This window comes from Typha latifolia, chromosome 2, assembly GCF_019914945.1.
Source record: "Typha latifolia isolate L0001 chromosome 2, TyphaL0001v2, whole genome shotgun sequence".
In the NCBI taxonomy this organism is placed as follows: Eukaryota; Viridiplantae; Streptophyta; class Magnoliopsida; order Poales; family Typhaceae; genus Typha; species Typha latifolia.
In genome coordinates, this window is record NC_133087.1 from 9,092,672 (window position 1) to 9,110,293 (window position 17,622).

General features: G+C 52.6%; 1 protein-coding gene across 1 annotated transcript; it reads right to left on the bottom strand.

Annotated features, from left to right (window-relative positions):
- Positions 1-572: 572 nt before the first annotated feature.
- Positions 573-1,061, bottom strand: LOC140781479 (uncharacterized mitochondrial protein AtMg00860-like). The gene has a single exon (XM_073127461.1). It carries the CDS (start codon positions 1,059-1,061, stop codon positions 573-575), a length of 489 nt encoding a protein of 162 aa, XP_072983562.1.
- Positions 1,062-17,622: the final 16,561 nt, after the last annotated feature.

Below are 17,622 nucleotides of genomic sequence, written 5' to 3' on the forward strand. Positions count from 1 at the left end.
GAGCATCCCTATGTGCAGATGTAGTTGTGTACATCTTTTTTCATGTCGGTCCACCAACAATTAAGGCATAGTCGCTTGTGGGTCCGAAAGATGCCCTCGTGGCCCTCGAGGGGTGAGTCGTGGAAAAGGCTAGTCAAGGTAGTTCACAATTCTGCATTAGTTGGGATTAGGATCCGGTCGCCATTGAGCACTAGTCCGTCTCTCGTACTATACTCGATCTTACTTGATGGGTCTTGAGTCACTTGAGCTGCAAGTTTCACTAGGCTTGGGTCCTTTAAGGTGTCATCCCTGATCCAGTCCAACATGGGGAAGGTTGGAATCGATAGGGTGGCTAGCTCAGCGGCATCAAGTTAGCACAAGATTGCATCAGCTGCACCGTTCTCTGAACCCTTTTTTTAAACTAGGTCATAGTCATACCCAAGCAACTTGGAGCGCCACCTTTGTTGCGCTGGAGTGTGGATCCTTTGCCCAAGTAAGTAGGGTAGACTTCTTTGATCGATGCACACTATGAATCACCTTCCAATCAGGTATGGGCGCCACTTGCTAACGGCGTGGACCGCGACTAACATCTCTCACTTGTACATCGATGATTGGCGTAACCGTTGCGAGAGGGCCTTGCTCATGTAGGCTATGGAATGCCCTTCTTGCATCAAAATTGTGCCGATCCCTGACCTAGATGCGTCACACTCGACAACAAAGGTCTTGGTGAAATTTGGTAGGGCTAACATGGGCGCCTCGATCATGGCTTGCTTGAATTCTTCAAATGCGCGTTCCGCCTTGTTGTCCCACTCGAACCTGCCTTTACGGAGTAGGGCAGTCAGCGAGGTTGCAATCTTCCCATAGACCTGGATGAACCGGCGGTAGTAGCCGGTGAGGCGAAGGAAGCCTCGGAGCTCCTTGGGCATCTTTGATCGTGGCAAGCGCACCATGCTTGCCACCTTTGCGGGAACGACCTCCACACCTGCGGAAGAGATGAAGTGCCCTAGGTACTCAACTCGTGGCTGCCCCCAAAGGCACTTGCTTTTTTTCACCTTCATCCCGTGTGCCTGTAATATCTCCATGACTATTTGTAAGTGGTGTAGGTGCTCCTCTCTTGATCGACTGTAAACGAGGATGTTGTAAAAACACACCAAAACATACCATCGAAGGAGTAGGCAAAATACATGTTCATCATCCCTTGAAAAGTTGCTGGGGCATTGGTCAGGCCAAAGACATTACAAGGAACTCATAATGCACGTCATGGGTTCGAAAGGTTGTCTTGTGAACGTCCTTTCTTGTATTGAATTTTATAATCATACCCTAGCAATTTTATGACCCATCTCTGCTGTGCTAGAGTGTGTATACGTTGTCCCATAAAGTATGGCAGGCTCTTTTGATCAGTTCAGATAATGAATCGCCTACCAATCAAACAAGGCCTCCACTTTGTCACTGCATGCAAAATTGCCAATATCTCTCTCTCGTAAGTCGATAATTGCTGAGATTTTTTATAAAAAAACCTTACTAAGAAAGGCATTGGGACGTCCTCCTTGCATTAGTACAGCTCCTATGCCAACTCCCGATGCATCACATTCTATAATGAACTCTTTGGTGAAGTCTAGTAGCGCTAAAACGGGTGTCGTCGTCATTGCTGTTTTCAGTTTTTCAAAAGCTGTATTGGCTTCATCCATCTATCTAAAAGAGTCCTTCTTCAACAACGAAGTTAGAAGAGCAGAAATCTTGCCATACTCGGTGATGAAGCGGCGATAAGATCTGGTCAGCCTAAAAAATTCCCGCAATCCACGGTGGTAGTAGAAATAGGCCAAGCGGTCATGTATGCTACCTTTTGAGGATTCGCCGCTATACCGTCCGCTGAGATGATGTAGCATGAATACTCTACTTGTGGTACACCCCATAGGAGCTTGGACTTCTTGATCTTCAGTTGGTTTTGCTTCAACAAATTCAACACATCCCCCAAATCTCACGAATGCTCTAATTCAGTCCTACTATACACCAAAATGTCGTCAAAGAATATAAAAACATACATTCGCAATAGAGGCCGAAAAATATCATTCATGAGGCCTTGAAAAGTAGCTGGAGCATTGGTGAGACCAAAAGGCATTGCTCGAAACTCGTAATGCTTGGTAGAGTCCGAAATCTAGTCTTGTGCATATCCACCAAGTGAACTCTAATTTGATGATACCCGACCCTCAAGTCAAGCTTGCTAAATATGGTCACCCCTACAAGCTCGTCCAACAACTCTTCTATGACCAGAATGGGATACCGATCCTTGATGGTAATAGCGTTTAGTGCCCGATAGTCGACATAAAAATGCAATGTCCCATCCTTTTTTCACAAACAATAACACGGGCGATGAGTAAGAGCTATGACTTAGTTGAATGAGGCCTTTGCTCCAAGATCTCGGCTACCATCTTGGAGATAACTTTCTTTTGCACATGTGGACACCGATATGGCCTCACATTCACCAGTACAGCCCTGGGCACAGTCTCTATGTAGTGGTTCGCCATTCTCCTTGGTGGCAACTCCTTTGGTTCCTCAAACAGTCCAGCAAATCTGTCTAATAAATTAGACAACTCAATAGTAGTGTCTAGACTCATTTGAGGCTCATCTCCAACTAGTCCTAACTGTAGAAAATAGGCCAAATAATCAAGCCGCACATCTTTGTTTTCTTGCTTAAATTTCATCTACATGCTCCGAAAATAAAAAATGATGGGTCCCAAGCTTTGTAACCTATGAATGTCAAGGACAATGTCCGCTCCTCGCAGCTCCAACGAATATAAGTCCACAATGATGTCATGTCCTTCCACCCATAAACTGACCCGGCAACACAAGCTCTCTGCCTTAAGATTCGTGCCATCTCCAATAGCAACGTCAAACAACGCCCGACCGCGTTCGAACGCACCGAGTTCGCTCTTCTCTAGATTTGTGAACGCAATGCAGGCATTTGAACGCGCGATCGAATGCGCATGTTTCCCACTTCAATATGGTTGCAAAGGCTGAACCGGTGGCAGTGGGTTCATGGGTGTGGACTTGCGTCATGGGGTCGATGGTGCGTTCCCATTCGCCATTGCATCCCTTGTCGCCCGTAATTCCCGCATCATCTCCATCATCATCTAGTTGTTGATGGAAATTTGTTCGGATAGAGACCCCAACACGGCTTGAACAATAGGTTCTTCCGTATTCCGATTAGATCGGGTGGTGCCAGGGTGGAAGTATGCGCAACCGTTTCCCCCTTCTCAATTGGGAGTATCTCTTCTTTATCTTCTCACCATGGAGCCATGGCTCTGGTGGTCGTCATAGTAAGCGCTTGTCCGAGGAACGGTGGCTTTGATACCAGCTTGATATGATCTCCCTTTTTGGCTAAGGTTCGATCGTCCACCAATTCTCTAATCTGGACTGGATTTGCCTTGGAACGCTGAAATAAAATCTTGAAAGAGCGTCGGGCAAACATCAGGGTGTTCGATCAGGATCCGTGGATGGAGGCACGAGATCCTAAATGATGGTTGGTTGGAGGTGAACCGGCGTTTGTGGGGTGGCACCGGTGAAAAGCGGTGATGGAAAGGCTATTGTTAATGGAAGCGCTAGGGCAAGTGTTGGATAGAGTAGAAGAAGGGGGAGGAGAGGGCCGCCCCCAAAGGTCTAGGGTGACTGGCCGGTCGAGGGACGTTCGAAGCGGCCTCGCCGGGGATTGAGAGAACGAGAGTGAAGAAGACGAAGGAGGGAAGGCAGAACTCAACTCTTCGATGATAATCTTTTGGTTGCCCTCTACATCCCTTTTAGAGACTAACCAAACAGCTGAGAAATTAACCCTAAACAATACAATTTCGCCGACCGCGTTCGAACGAACCGACGTCGCTCTTCTCTGGATTTGCGAACGCAACGCAGGCATTTGAACGCGCGACCGAACGCGCTCGTCTCTCACCTCGATGTGGTTGCGAGGGCCGAACCGGTGGCAGTGGGTTCATGGGTGTGGACTCGCATCGTGGCGTCGATGGTGCGTTCCCATTCGCCATTGCTTCCCTATGTCGCCCGTAATTCCCGCGACATCTCCATCATCATCTAGCTGTTGATGGCCATTTTTTCGGATAGAGACCCCAACACGGCTTGAACACTAGGGTTTTACGTATTCCGATCAGATCGTGTGGTCCCACGGGTGGAAGTCCCCGCAACCGTTTCCCCCTTCTCTATTCGGAGAATCTCTTCTTCATCTTCTCGCCGTGCAGCCGTGGCTCTGGTGGTCGTCATAGGAAGCGCTTGTCCGAGGAACGGTGGCTTTGATACCGGCTTGATATGATCTCCCGTTTTGGCTAAGGTTCGATCGTCCTCCAATTCTCTAATGTAGACTGGATCCGCCACGGAACGTTGAAATAAAATCTTGAAAGAGCGTCGGGCAAATATCAGGGTGTTCGATCAGGATCCGTGGATGGAGGCACGAGATCCTAGATGATGGTTGGTTGGAGGTGAACCGGCGTTTGTGGGGTGGCACCCGTGAAAAGCGGTGACGGAAAGGTTATTGCTGACGGAAGGGTTAGGGCAAGTATTGGATAGATTAGAAGAAGGGGGGAGGAGAGGGCCGCCCGAGGGTCTAGGGTGATTGGCCGGTCGAGGGAGTTTAGAGGCGGCGTCGCGGGGATTGAGAGAATGAGAGCGAAGAAGACGAAGGAGGCAAGGCGAACTCAACTCTTCAATAATAATCTTTTGGTTGCCCTCCACATCCCTTTCAGAGGCTAACCAAACAATTGTGAGAAATTAACCCTGAACAATACAATTTCGCCGACCTCGTTCGAACACGCCCGACCGCGTTCGAACGCACCGGGTTGGCTCTTCTCTGGATTTGCGAACGCAACGCAGGCATTTGAACGCGCGACCGAACGCGCCTGTCCCCCACTTCAATGTGGTTGCAAAGGCTGAACCGGCGGCAGTGGGTTCATGGGTGTGGACTCGCGTCGTGGCGTCGATGGTGCGTTCCCATTCGCCATTGCTTCCCTTGTCGCCCGTAATTCCCGCATCATCCCCATCATCATTTAGTTGTTGACGGCCATTTGTTCGGATAGAGACCCCAACACGTCTTGAACACTAGGTTCTTCCGTATTCCGATTAGTTCGAGTGGTTCCACGCGTGGAAGTCCCCGCAACCGTTTCCCCCTTCTCAATTGGGAGAATCTCCATTTTTGTCTAAGGTTCGACCGTCCTCCAATTCTCTAATCTGGACTGTATCTGCCACGGAACATCGAAAAAATATCCTGAAAGAGCTTCGCACAAACATCGGGGGGTTTGATCAGGATCCGTGGATGGAGGCACAAGATCCTAGGTGATGGTTGGTTGGAGGTGAACCGGAGTTTCTGGGGTGGCACCGGTGAAAAGCGGTGATGGAAAGGCTAATGTTGATGGAAGCGCTAGGGCAAGTGTTGGATAGAGTAGAAGAAGGGGGAGGAGAGGGCGCCCCCGGGGTCTAGGGTGACTGGCCGGTCGAGGACGTTCGAAGCGGCCTCGCGGGGATTGAGAGAACGAGAGTGAAGAAGACGAAGGAGGAAGGCAGAACTCAACTCTTCGATGATAATCTTTTGCTTGCCCTCTACATCCCTTTTAGAGACTAACCAAACAGCTGAGAAATTAACCCTAAACAATACAATTTCGCCGACCGCGTCCGAACGAACCGACGTCGCTCTTCTCTGGATTTGCGAACGCAACGCAGGCATTTGAACGCGCGACCGAACGCGCCTGTCTCTCACCTCGATGTGGTTGCGAGGGCCGAACCGGTGGCAGTGGGTTCATGGGTGTGGACTCGCGTCGTGGCGTCGATGGTTCGTTCCCATTCGCCATTGCTTCCCTATGTCGCCCGTAATTCCCGCGACATCTCCATCATCATCTAGCTGTTGATGGCCATTTTTTCGGATAGAGACCCCAACACGGCTTGAACACTAGGGTTTTACGTATTCCGATCGGATCGTGTGGTCCCACGGGTGGAAGTCCCCGCAACCGTTTCCCCCTTCTCTATTCGGAGAATCTCATCTTCATCTTCTCGCCGTGCAGCCGTGGCTCTGGTGGTCGTCATAGGAAGCGCTTGTCCGAGGAACGGTGGCTTTGATACCGGCTTGATATGATCTCCCGTTTTGGCTAAGGTTCGATCGTCCTCCAATTCTCTAATCTGGACTGGATCCGCCACGGAACGTTGAAATAAAATCTTGGAAGAGCGTCGGGCAAACATCAGGGTGTTCGATCAGGATCCGTGGATGGAGGCACGAGATCCTAGAGGATGGTTGGTTGGAGGTGAACCGGCGTTTGTGGGGTGGCTCCGGTGAAAAGCGGTGACGGAAAGGTCATTGCTGACGGAAGGGTTAGGGCAAATATTGGATAGATTAGAAGAAGGGGGGAGGAGAGGGCCGCCCCTGAGGGTCTAGGGTGATTGGCCGGTCGAGGGAGTTTAGAGGCGACGTCGTCGGGGATTGAGAGAATGAGAGCGAAGAAGACGAAGGAGGCAAGGCAGAACTCAACTCTTCAATAATAATCTTTTGGTTGCCCTCCACATCCCTTTCAGAGGCTAACCAAGCAACTGTGAGAAATTAACCCTGAACAATACAATTTCGCCGACCTCGTTCGAACACGCCCGACCGCGTTCGAACGCACCGGGTTGGCTCTTCTCTGGATTTGCGAACGCAACGCAGGCACTTGAACGCGCGACCGAACGCGCCTGTCCCCCACTTCAATGTGGTTGCAAAGGCTGAACCGGCGGCAGTGGGTTCATGGGTGTGGACTCGCGTCGTGGCGTCGATGGTGCGTTCCCATTCGCCATTGCTTCCCTTGTCGCCCGTAATTCCCGCATCATCCCCATCATCATTTAGTTGTTGACGGCCATTTGTTCGGATAGAGACCCCAACACGTCTTGAACACTAGGTTCTTCCGTATTCCGATTAGTTCGGGTGGTTCCACGCGTGGAAGTCCCCGCAACCGTTTCCCCCTTCTCAATTGGGAGAATCTCCCTTTTTGTCTTAGGTTCGACCGTCTACCAATTCTCTAATCTGGACTGTATCTGCCACGGAACATCGAAAAAATATCCTGAAAGAGCTTCGGACAAACATCGGGGGGTTTGATCAGGATCCGTGGATGGAGGCACAAGATCCTAGGTGATGGTTGGTTCGAGGTGAACCGGCGTTTCTAGGGTGGCACCGGTGAAAAGCGGTGATGGAAAGGCTATTGTTGATGGAAGCGCTAGGGCAAGTGTTGGATAGAGTAGAAGAAGGGGGAGGAGAGGGGCCCCCGAGGGGTCTAGGGTATTTGGCCGGTCGAGGACGTTCGAAGCGGCCTCTCGGGGATTGAGAGAACGAGAGTGAAGAAGACGAAGGAGGGAAGGCAGAACTCAACTCTTCGATGATAATCTTTTGGTTGCCCTCTACATCCCTTTTAGAGACTAACCAAACAGCTGAGAAATTATCCCTAAACAATACAATTTCGCCGACCGCGTCCGAACGAACCGACGTCGCTCTTCTCTGGATTTGCGAACGCAACGCAGGCATTTGAACGCGCCTGTCTCTCACCTCGATGTGGTTGCGAGGGCCGAACCGGTGGCAGCGGGTTCATGGGTGTGGACTCGCGTCGTGGCGTCGATGGTGCATTCCCATTCGCCATTGCTTCCCTATGTCGCCCGTAATTCCCGCGACATCTCCATCATCATCTAGTTGTTGATGGCTATTTTTTCGGATAGAGACCCCAACACGGCTTGAACACTAGGGTTTTACGTATTCCGATCAGATCGTGTGGTCCCACGGGCGGAAGTCCCCGCAACCGTTTCCCCCTTCTCTATTCGGAGAATCTCTTCCTCATCTTCTCGCCGTGCAGCCGTGGCTCTAGTGGTCGTCATAGGAAGCGCTTGTCCGAGGAGCGGTGGCTTTGATACCGGCTTGATATGATCTCCCGTTTTGGCTAAGGTTCGATCGTCCTCCAATTCTCTAATCTGGACTGGATCCGCCACGGAACGTTGAAATAAAATCTTGAAAGAGCGTCGGGCAAATATCAGGGTGTTCGATCGGGATCCGTGGATGGAGGCACGAGATCCTAGATGATGGTTGGTTGGAGGTGAACCGGCGTTTGTGGGGTGGCAGGTGAAAGCGGTGACGGAAGGGTTATTGCTGACGGAAGGGTTAGGGCAAGTATTGGATAGATCAGAAGAAGGGGGGAGGAGAGGGCCGCCCCTGAGGGTCTAGGGTGATTGGCCGGTCGAGGGAGTTTAGAAGCGGCGTCGCCGGGGATTGAGAGAATGAGAGCGAAGAAGACGAAGGAGGCAAGGCAGAAATCAATTCTTCAATAATAATCTTTTGGTTGCCCTCCACATCCCTTTCAGAGGCTAACCAAACAAGCGAGAAATTAACCCGAACAATACAATTTCGCCGACCTCGTTCGAACACGCCCGACCGCGTTCGAACGCACCGGGTTCGCTCTTCTCTGGATTTGCGAACGCAACGCAGCATTTGAACGCGCGGCCGAACGCGCCTGTCCCCCACTTCAATGTGGTTGCAAAGGCTGAACCGGCGACAGTGGGTTCATGGGTGTGGACTCGCGTCGTGGCGTCGATGGTGCGTTCCCATTCGCCATTGCTTCCCTATGTCGCCCGTAATTCCCGCGACATCTCCATCATCTAGTTGTTGATGGCCATTTTTTCGGATAGAGACCCCAACACGGCTTGAACACTAGGGTTTTACGTATTCCGATCAGATCGTGCGGTCCCACGGGCGGAAGTCCCCGCAACCGTTTCCCCCTTCTCTATTCGGAGAATCTCTTCCTCATCTTCTCGCCGTGCAGCCGTGGCTCTGGTGGTCGTCATAGGAAGCGCTTGTCCGAGGAGCGGTGGCTTTGATACCGGCTTGATATGATCTCCCGTTTTGGCTAAGGTTCGATCGTCCTCCAATTCTCTAATGTGGACTGGATCCGCCACGGAACGTTGAAATAAAATCTTGAAAGAGCGTCGGTCAAACATCAGGGTGTTCGATCAGGATCCGTGGATGGAGGCACGAGATCCTAGATGATGGTTGGTTGGAGGTGAACCGGCGTTTGTGGGGTGGCACCGGTGAAAAGCGGTGACGGAAGGGTTATTGGTGACGGAAGGGTTAGGGCAAGTATTGGATAGATCAGAAGAAGGGGGGAGGAGAGGGCCGCCCCTGAGGGTCTAGGGTGATTGGCCGGTCGAGGGAGTTTAGAGGCGGCGTCGCCGGGGATTGAGAGAATGAGAGCGAAGAAGACGGAGGAGGCAAGGCAGAACTCAATTCTTCAATAATAATCTTTTGGTTGCCCTCCACATCCCTTTCGAGAGGCTAACCAAACAGGCGAGAAATTAACCCTGAACAATACAATTTCGCCGACCTCGTTCGAACACGCCCGACCGCGTTCGAACGCACCGGCCCGCTCTTTCTCTGGATTTGCGAACGCAACGCAGGCATTTGAACGCGCGACCGAACGCGCCTGTCCCCACTTCAATGTGGTTGCAAAGGCTGAACCGGCGGCGGTGGGTTCATGGGTGTGGACTCGCGTCGTGGCGTCGATGGTGCGTTCCCATTCGCCATTGCTTCCCTTGTCGCCCGTAATTCCCGCATCATCCCCATCATCATTTAGTTGTTGACGGCCATTTGTTCGGATAGAGACCCCAACACGTCTTGAACACTAGGTTATTCCGTATTCCGATTAGTTCGGGTGGTTCCACGTGTGGAAGTCCCCAACCGTTTCCCCCTCCTCAATTGGGAGAATCTCCCTTTTTGGCTAAGGTTCGACCGTCCTCCAATTCTCTAATCTGGACTGTATACGCCACGGAACATCGAAAAATATCCTGAAAGAGCTTCGGACAAACATCGTGGGGTTTGATCAGGATCCGTGGATGGAGGCACAAGATCCTAGGTGATGGTTGGTTGGAGGTGAACCGGCGTTTTGGGGTGACGCATAGGTGAAAAGCGGTGATGGAAAGGCTATTGTTGATGGAAGCGCTAGGGCAAGTGTTGGATAGAGTAGAAGAAGGGGGAGGAGAGGGCCGCCCCCAGGGGTCTAGGGTGACTGGCCGGTCGAGGGACGTTCGAAGCGGCCTCGCCGGGGATTGAGAGAACGAGAGTGAAGAAGACGAAGGAGGGAAGGCAGAACTCAACTCTTCGACGATAATCTTTTGGTTGCCCTCTACATCCCTTTTAGAGACTAACCAAACAGCTGAGAAATTAACCCTAAACAATACAATTTCGCCGACCGCGTCCGAACGAACCGACGTCGCTCTTCTCTGGATTTGCGAACGCAACGCAGGCATTTGAACGCGCGACCGAACGCGCCTGTCTCTCACCTCCATGTGGTTGCGAGGGCCGAACCGGTGGCAGCGGGTTCACGGGTGTGGACTCGCGTCGTGGCGTCGATGGTGCGTTCCCATTCGCCATTGCTTCCCTATGTCGCCCGTAATTCCCGCGACATCTCCATCATCATCTAGTTGTTGATGGCCATTTTTTCGGATAGAGACCCCAACACGGCTTGAACACTAGGGTTTTACGTATTCGATCAGATCGTGCGGTCCCACGGGCGGAAGTCCCCTTAATCGTTTCCCCCTTCTCTTTTCGAAGAATCTCTTCCTCATCTTCTCGCCGTGCAGCCGTGGCTCTGGTGGTCGTCATAGGAAGCGCTTGTCCGAGGAGCGGTGGCTTTGATACCGGCTTGATATGATCTCCCGTTTTGGCTAAGGTTCGATCGTCCTCCAATTCTCTAATCTGGACTGGATCCGCCACGGAACGTTGAAATAAAATCTTGAAAGAGCGTCGGGCAAACATCAGGGTGTTCGATCAGGATTCGTGGATGGAGGCACGAGATCCTAGATGATGGTTGGTTGGAGGTGAACCGGCGTTTGTGCGGTGGCACAGGTGAAAAGCGGTGACGGAAAGGTTATTGCTGACGGAAGTGTTAGGGCAAGTATTGGATAGATCAGAAGAAGGGGGGAGGAGAGGGCCGCCCCTGAGGGTCTAGGGTGATTGGCCGGTCGAGGGAGTTTAGAGGCGGCGTCGCGGGGATTGAGAGAATGAGAGCGAAGAAGAGACGGAGGAGGCAAGGCAGAACTCAATTCTTCAATAATAATCTTTTGGTTGCCCTCCACATCCCTTTGAGGCTAACCAAACAACCGCGAAATTAACCCTGAACAATACAATTTCGCCGACCTCGTTCGAACACGCCCGACCGCGTTCGAACGCACCGGGCCCGCTCTTTCTCTGGATTTGCGAACGCAACGCGAGGCATTTGAAGCGCGACCGAACGCGCCTGTCCCCCACTTCAATGTGGTTGCAAAGGCTGAACCGGCGGCGGTGGGTTCATGGGTGTGGACTCGCGTCGTGGCGTCGATGGTGCGTTCCCATTCGCCATTGCTTCCCTTGTCGCCCGTAATTCCCGCATCATCCCCATCATCATTTAGTTGTTGACGGCCATTTGTTCGGATAGAGACCCCAACACGTCTTGAACACTAGGTTCTTCCGTATTCCGATTAGTTCGGGTGGTTCCACGTGTGGAAGTCCCCGCAACCGTTTCCCCCTCCTCAATTGGGAGAATCTCCCTTTTTGGCTAAGGTTCGACCGTCCTCCAATTCTCTAATCTGGACTGTATCTGCCACGGAACATCGAAAAAATATCTGAAAGAGCTTCGGACAAACATCGGGGTTTGATCGGGATCCGTGGATGGAGGCACAAGATCCTAGGTGATGGTTGGTTGGAGGTGAGCCGGCGTTTCTGGGGTGGCACTTAGGTGAAAAGCGGTGATGGAAAGGCTATTGTTGATGGAAGCGCTAGGGCAAGTGTTGGATAGAGTAGAAGAAGGGGGAGGAGAGGGCCGCCCCGGGGTCTAGGGTGACCGCAGGTCGGTCGAGGACGTTCGAAGCGGCCTCGCGGGGATTGAGAGAACGAGAGTGAAGAAGACGAAGGAGGGAAGGCAGAACTCAACTCTTCGACGATAATCTTTTGGTTGCCCTCTACATCCCTTTTAGAGACTAACCAAACAGTGAAATTAACCCTAAACAATACAATTTCGCCGGCCGCGTCCGAACGAACCGACGTCGCTCTTCTCTGGATTTTGCGAACGCAACGCAGGCATTTGAACGCGCGGCCGAACGCGCGCTGTCTCTCACCTCCATGTGGTTGCGAGGGCCGAACCGGTGGCAGCGGGTTCACGGGTGTGGACTCGCGTCGTGGCGTCGATGGTGCGTTCCCATTCGCCATTGCTTCCCTATGTCGCCGTAATTCCCGCGACATCTCCATCATCATCTAGTTGTTGATGGCCATTTTTTCGGATAGAGACCCCAACACGGCTTGAACACTAGGGTTTTACGTATTCCGATCAGATCGTGTGGTCCCACGGGCGGAAGCCCCCATAGCCGTTCCCCCCTTCTCTATTCGGAGAATCTCTTCCTCATCTTCTCGCCGTGCAGCCGTGGCTCTGGTGGTCGTCATAGGAAGCGCTTGTCCGAGGAGCGGTGGCTTTGATACCGGCTTGATATGATCTCCCGTTTTGGCTAAGGTTCGATCGTCCTCCAATTCTCTAATCTGACTGGATCCGCCACGGAACGTTGAAATAAAATCTTGAAAGAGCGTCGGGCAAACATCGGGGTGTTCGATCGGGATCCGTGGATGGAGGCACGAGATCCTAGATGATGGTTGGTTGGAGGTGAGCAGGCGTTTGTGGGGTGGCACGGTGAAAGCGGTGACGGAAAGGTTATTGCGACGGAAGGGTTAGGGCAAGTATTGGATAGATCGGAAGAAGGGGGGGAGAGGGCCGCCCCGAGGGTCTAGGGTGATTGGCGGTCGAGGGAGTTTAGAGCGCGTCGCGGGGATTGAAGAATGAGAGCGAAGAAGACGAAGGAGGCAAGGCAGAACTCAATTCTTCAATAATAATCTTTTGGTTGCCCTCCACATCCCTTTCGAGGCTAACCAAACAGCGAGAAATTAACCCTGAACAATACAATTTCGCCGACCTCGTTCGAACACGCTTGCCCAGAGTTCGAACGCACCGAGTTCGCTCTTCTCTGGATTTGCGAACGCAACGCGAGCATTTGAACGCGCGGCCGAACGCAGCCTTTGTCCCCCACTTCAATGTGGTTGCAAAGGCTGAACCGGCGGCGGTGGGTTCATGGGTGTGGACTCGCGTCGTGGCGTCGATGGTGCGTTCCCATTCGCCATTGCTTCCCTTGTCGCCCAGTAATTCCCGCATCATCCCCATCATCATTTAGTTGTTGACGGCCATTTGTTCGGATAGAGACCCCAACACGTCTTGAACACTAGGTTCTTCCGTATTCCGATTAGTTCGGGTGGTTCCACGTGTGGAAGTCCCCATAACCGTTTCCCCCTCCTCAATTGGGAGAATCTCCCTTTTTGGCTAAGGTTCGACCGTCCTCCAATTCTCTAATCTGGACTGTATACGCACGGAACATCGAAAAAAATATCTGAAAGAGCTTCGGACAAACATCGGGGTTTGATCGGGATCCGTGGATGGAGGCACAAGATCCTAGGTGATGGTTGGTTGGAGGTGAGCAGGCGTTTCGGGGTGGCACAGGTGGCGGTGATGGAAAGGCTATTGTTGATGGAAGCGCTAGGGCAAGTGTTGGATAGAGTAGAAGAAGGGGGAGGAGAGGGCCGCCCCCGGGGTCTAGGGTGGCCTGGCCGGTCGAGGACGTTCGAAGCGGCCTCGCCGGGATTGAGAGAACGAGTGAAGAAGACGAAGGAGGGAAGGCAGAACTCAACTCTTCGACGATAATCTTTTGGTTGCCCTCTACATCCCTTTTAGAGACTAACCAAACAGGTGAGAAATTAACCTAAACAATACAATTTCGCCGACCGCGTCGAACGAACCGACGTCGCTCTTCTTTGGATTTGCGAACGCAACGCGAGGCATTTGAACGCGCGACCGAACGCGCTGTCTCTCACCTCCATGTGGTTGCGAGGGCCAAAGCCGGTGGCGGCGGGTTCACGGGTGTGGACTCGCGTCGTGGCGTCGATGGTGCGTTCCCATTCGCCATTGCTTCCCTATGTCGCCGTAATTCCGCGACATCTCCATCATCATCTAGTTGTTGATGGCCATTTTTCGGATAGAGACCCCAACACGGCTTGAACACTAGGGTTTACGTATTCCGATCAGATCGTGCGGTCCCACGGGCGGAAGTCCCATAACCGTTTCCCCCTTCTCTATTCGGAGAATCTCTTCCTGATCTTCTCGCCGTGCAGCCGTAGCTCTGGTGGTCGTCATAGGAAGCGCTTGTCAGGAGCGGTGGCTTTGATACCTGCTTGATATGATCTCCCGTTTTGGCTAAGGTTCGATCGTCCTCCAATTCTCTAATCTGGACTGGATCCGCCACGGAACGTTGAAATAAAATCTTGAAAGAGCGTCGGTCAAACATCGGGGTGTTCGATCGGGATCCGTGGATGGAGGCACGAGATCCTAGATGATGGTTGGTTGGAGGTGAGCCGGCGTTTGTGGGGTGGCAGGTGAAAAGCGGTGACGGAAGGGTTGTGCTGACGGAAGGGTTAGGGCAAGTATTGGATAGATCAGAAGAAGGGGGAGGAGAGGGCCGCCACGAGGGTCTAGGGTGATTGGCCGGTCGAGGGAGTTTAGGCGGCGTCGCGGGGATTTGAAGAATGAGAGCGAAGAAGACGGAGGAGGCAAGGCGAACTCAATTCTTCAATAATAATCTTTTGGTTGCCCTCCACATCCCTTTGAGAGGCTAACCAAACAGCGAAATTAACCACTGAACAATACAATTTCGCCGACCTCGTTCGGACACGCCCGGCCGCGTTCGAACGCCGGGTTCGCTCTTTCTCTGGATTTGCGCAACGCACGCAGGCATTTGAACGCGCGGCCGAACGCGCCTGTCCCCCACTTCAATGTGGTTGCAAAGGCTGAACCGGCGGCGGTGGGTTCATGGGTGTGGACTCGCGTCGTGGCGTCGATGGTGCGTTCCCATTCGCCATTGCTTCCCTTGTCGCCGTAATTCCCGCATCATCCCCATCATCATTTAGTTGTTGACGGCCATTTGTTCGGATAGAGACCCCAACACGTCTTGAACACTAGGTTATTCCGTATTCCGATTAGTTTGGGTGGTTCCACGTGTGGAAGTCCCATAACCGTTTCCCCCTCCTCAATTGGGAGAATCTCCCTTTTTGGCTAAGGTTCGACCGTCCTCCAATTCTCTAATCTGGACTGTATACGCCACGGAACATCGAAAAAATATCTGAAAGAGCTTCGGACAAACATCGGGGTTTGATCGGGATCCGTGGATGGAGGCACAAGATCCTAGGTGATGGTTGGTTGGAGGTGAGCAGGCGTTTCTGGGGTGGCAGGTAGGTGAAAGCGGTGATGGAAAGGCTATTGTTGATGGAAGCGCTAGGGCAAGTGTTGGATAGAGTAGAAGAAAAGGGGGAGAGGGCCGCCCCGGGGTCTAGGGTGGCCTGGCCGTCGAGGACGTTCGAAGCGGCCTCGCGGGGATTGAGAGAACGAGAGTGAAGAAGACGAAGGAGGGAAGGCAGAACTCAACTCTTCGACGATAATCTTTTGGTTGCCCTCTACATCCCTTTTAGAGACTAACCAAACAGCTGAGAAATTAACCCTAAACAATACAATTTCGCCGGCCGCGTCGAACGAACCGACGTCGCTCTTCTCTGGATTTGCGAACGCAACGCAGGCATTTGAACGCGCGGCCAACGCGCGCTGTCTCTCACCTCCATGTGGTTGCGAGGGCCGAGCCGGTGGCAGCGGGTTCACGGGTGTGGACTCGCGTCGTGGCGTCGATGGTGCGTTCCCATTCGCCATTGCTTCCCTATGTCGCCGTAATTCCCGCGACATCTCCATCATCATCTAGTTGTTGATGGCCATTTTTCGGATAGAGACCCCAACACGGCTTGAACACTAGGGTTTTACGTATTCCGATCAGATCGTGCGGTCCCACGGGCGGAAGTCCCCATAATCGTTTCCCCCCTTCTCTATTCGAAGAATCTCTTCCTCATCTTCTCGCCGTGCAGCCGTAGCTCTGGTGGTCGTCATAGGAAGCGCTTGTCAGGAGCGGTGGCTTTGATACCGGCTTGATATGATCTCCGTTTTGGCTAAGGTTCGATCGTCCTCCAATTCTCTAATTTGGGACTGGATCCGCCACGGAACGTTGAAATAAAATCTTGAAAGAGCGTCGGGCAAACATCAGGGTGTTCGATCAGGATTCGTGGATGGAGGCACGAGATCCTAGATGATGGTTGGTTGGAGGTGAACCGGCATTTGTGCGGTGGCACGGGTGGCGGTGACGGAAAGGTTATTGCTGACGGAAGGGTTAGGGCAAGTATTGGATAGATCAGAAGAAGGGGGAGGAGAGGGCCGCCCGAGGGTCTAGGGTGATTGGCCGGTCGAGGGAGTTTAGAGGCGGCGTCGCGGGGATTGAGAATGAGAGCGAAGAAGACGGAGGAGGCAAGGCAGAACTCAATTCTTCAATAATAATCTTTTGGTTGCCCTCCACATCCCTTTCGGAGGCTAACCAAACAGCGAAATTAACCCTGAACAATACAATTTCGCCGACCTCGTTCGAACACGCCCGGGCCGCGTTCGAACGCACCGTGTTCGCTCTTCTCTGGATTTGCGAGCGCAACGCGAGCATTTGAGCGCGCGGCCGAAGCGCGCCTGTCCCCACTTCAATGTGGTTGCAAAGGCTGAACCGGCGGCAATGGGTTCATGGGTGTGGACTCGCGTCGTGGCGTCGATGGTGCGTTCCCATTCGCCATTGCTTCCCTTGTAGCCGTAATTCCCGCATCATCCCCATCATCATTTAGTTGTTGACGGCCATTTGTTCGGATAGAGACCCCAACACGTCTTGAACACTAGGTTCTTCCGTATTCCGATTAGTTCGGGTGGTTCCACGTGTGGAAGTCCCATAACCGTTTCCCCCTCCTCAATTGGGAGAATCTCCCTTTTTGGCTAAAGTTCGACCGTCCTCCAATTCTCTAATCTGGACTGTATCTGCCACGGAACATCGAAAAAAATATCCTGAAAGAGCTTCGGACAAACATCGGGGGGTTTGATCAGGATCCGTGGATGGAGGCACAAGATCCTAGGTGATGGTTGGTTGGAGGTGAGCAGGCGTTTACGGGGTGGCACAGGTGAAAGCGGTGATGGAAAGGCTATTGTTGATGGAAGCGCTAGGGCAAGTGTTGGATAGAGTAGAAGAAAGGGGAGAAGAGGGCCGCCCCGGGGTCTAGGGTGGCCTGGCGGTCGAGGACGTTCGAGCGGCCTCGCCGGGATTGAGAGAACGAGAGTGAAGAAGACGAAGGAGGAAGGCAGAACTCAACTCTTCGATGATAATCTTTTGGTTGCCCTCTACATCCCTTTTAGAGACTAACCAAACAGTGAGAAATTAACCCTAAACAATACAATTTCGCCGACCGCGTCCGAACAGCAGCGTCGCTCTTCTCTGGATTTGCGAACGCAACGCGAGAGCATTTGAACGCGCGGCCCGGCGCGCTGTCTCTCACCTCGATGTGGTTGCGAGGGCCGAACCGGTGGCAGCGGGTTCACGGGTGTGGACTCGCGTCGTGGCGTCGATGGTGCGTTCCCATTCGCCATTGCTTCCCTACGTCGTAGTAATTCCCGCGACATCTCCATCATC

Bases quoted from the DNA above. Each gene is read 5' to 3' on its own strand.
- LOC140781479 (XM_073127461.1), bottom strand. From the start codon at position 1,061: ATGGAGATATTACAGGCACACGGGATGAAGGTGAAAAAAAGCAAGTGC.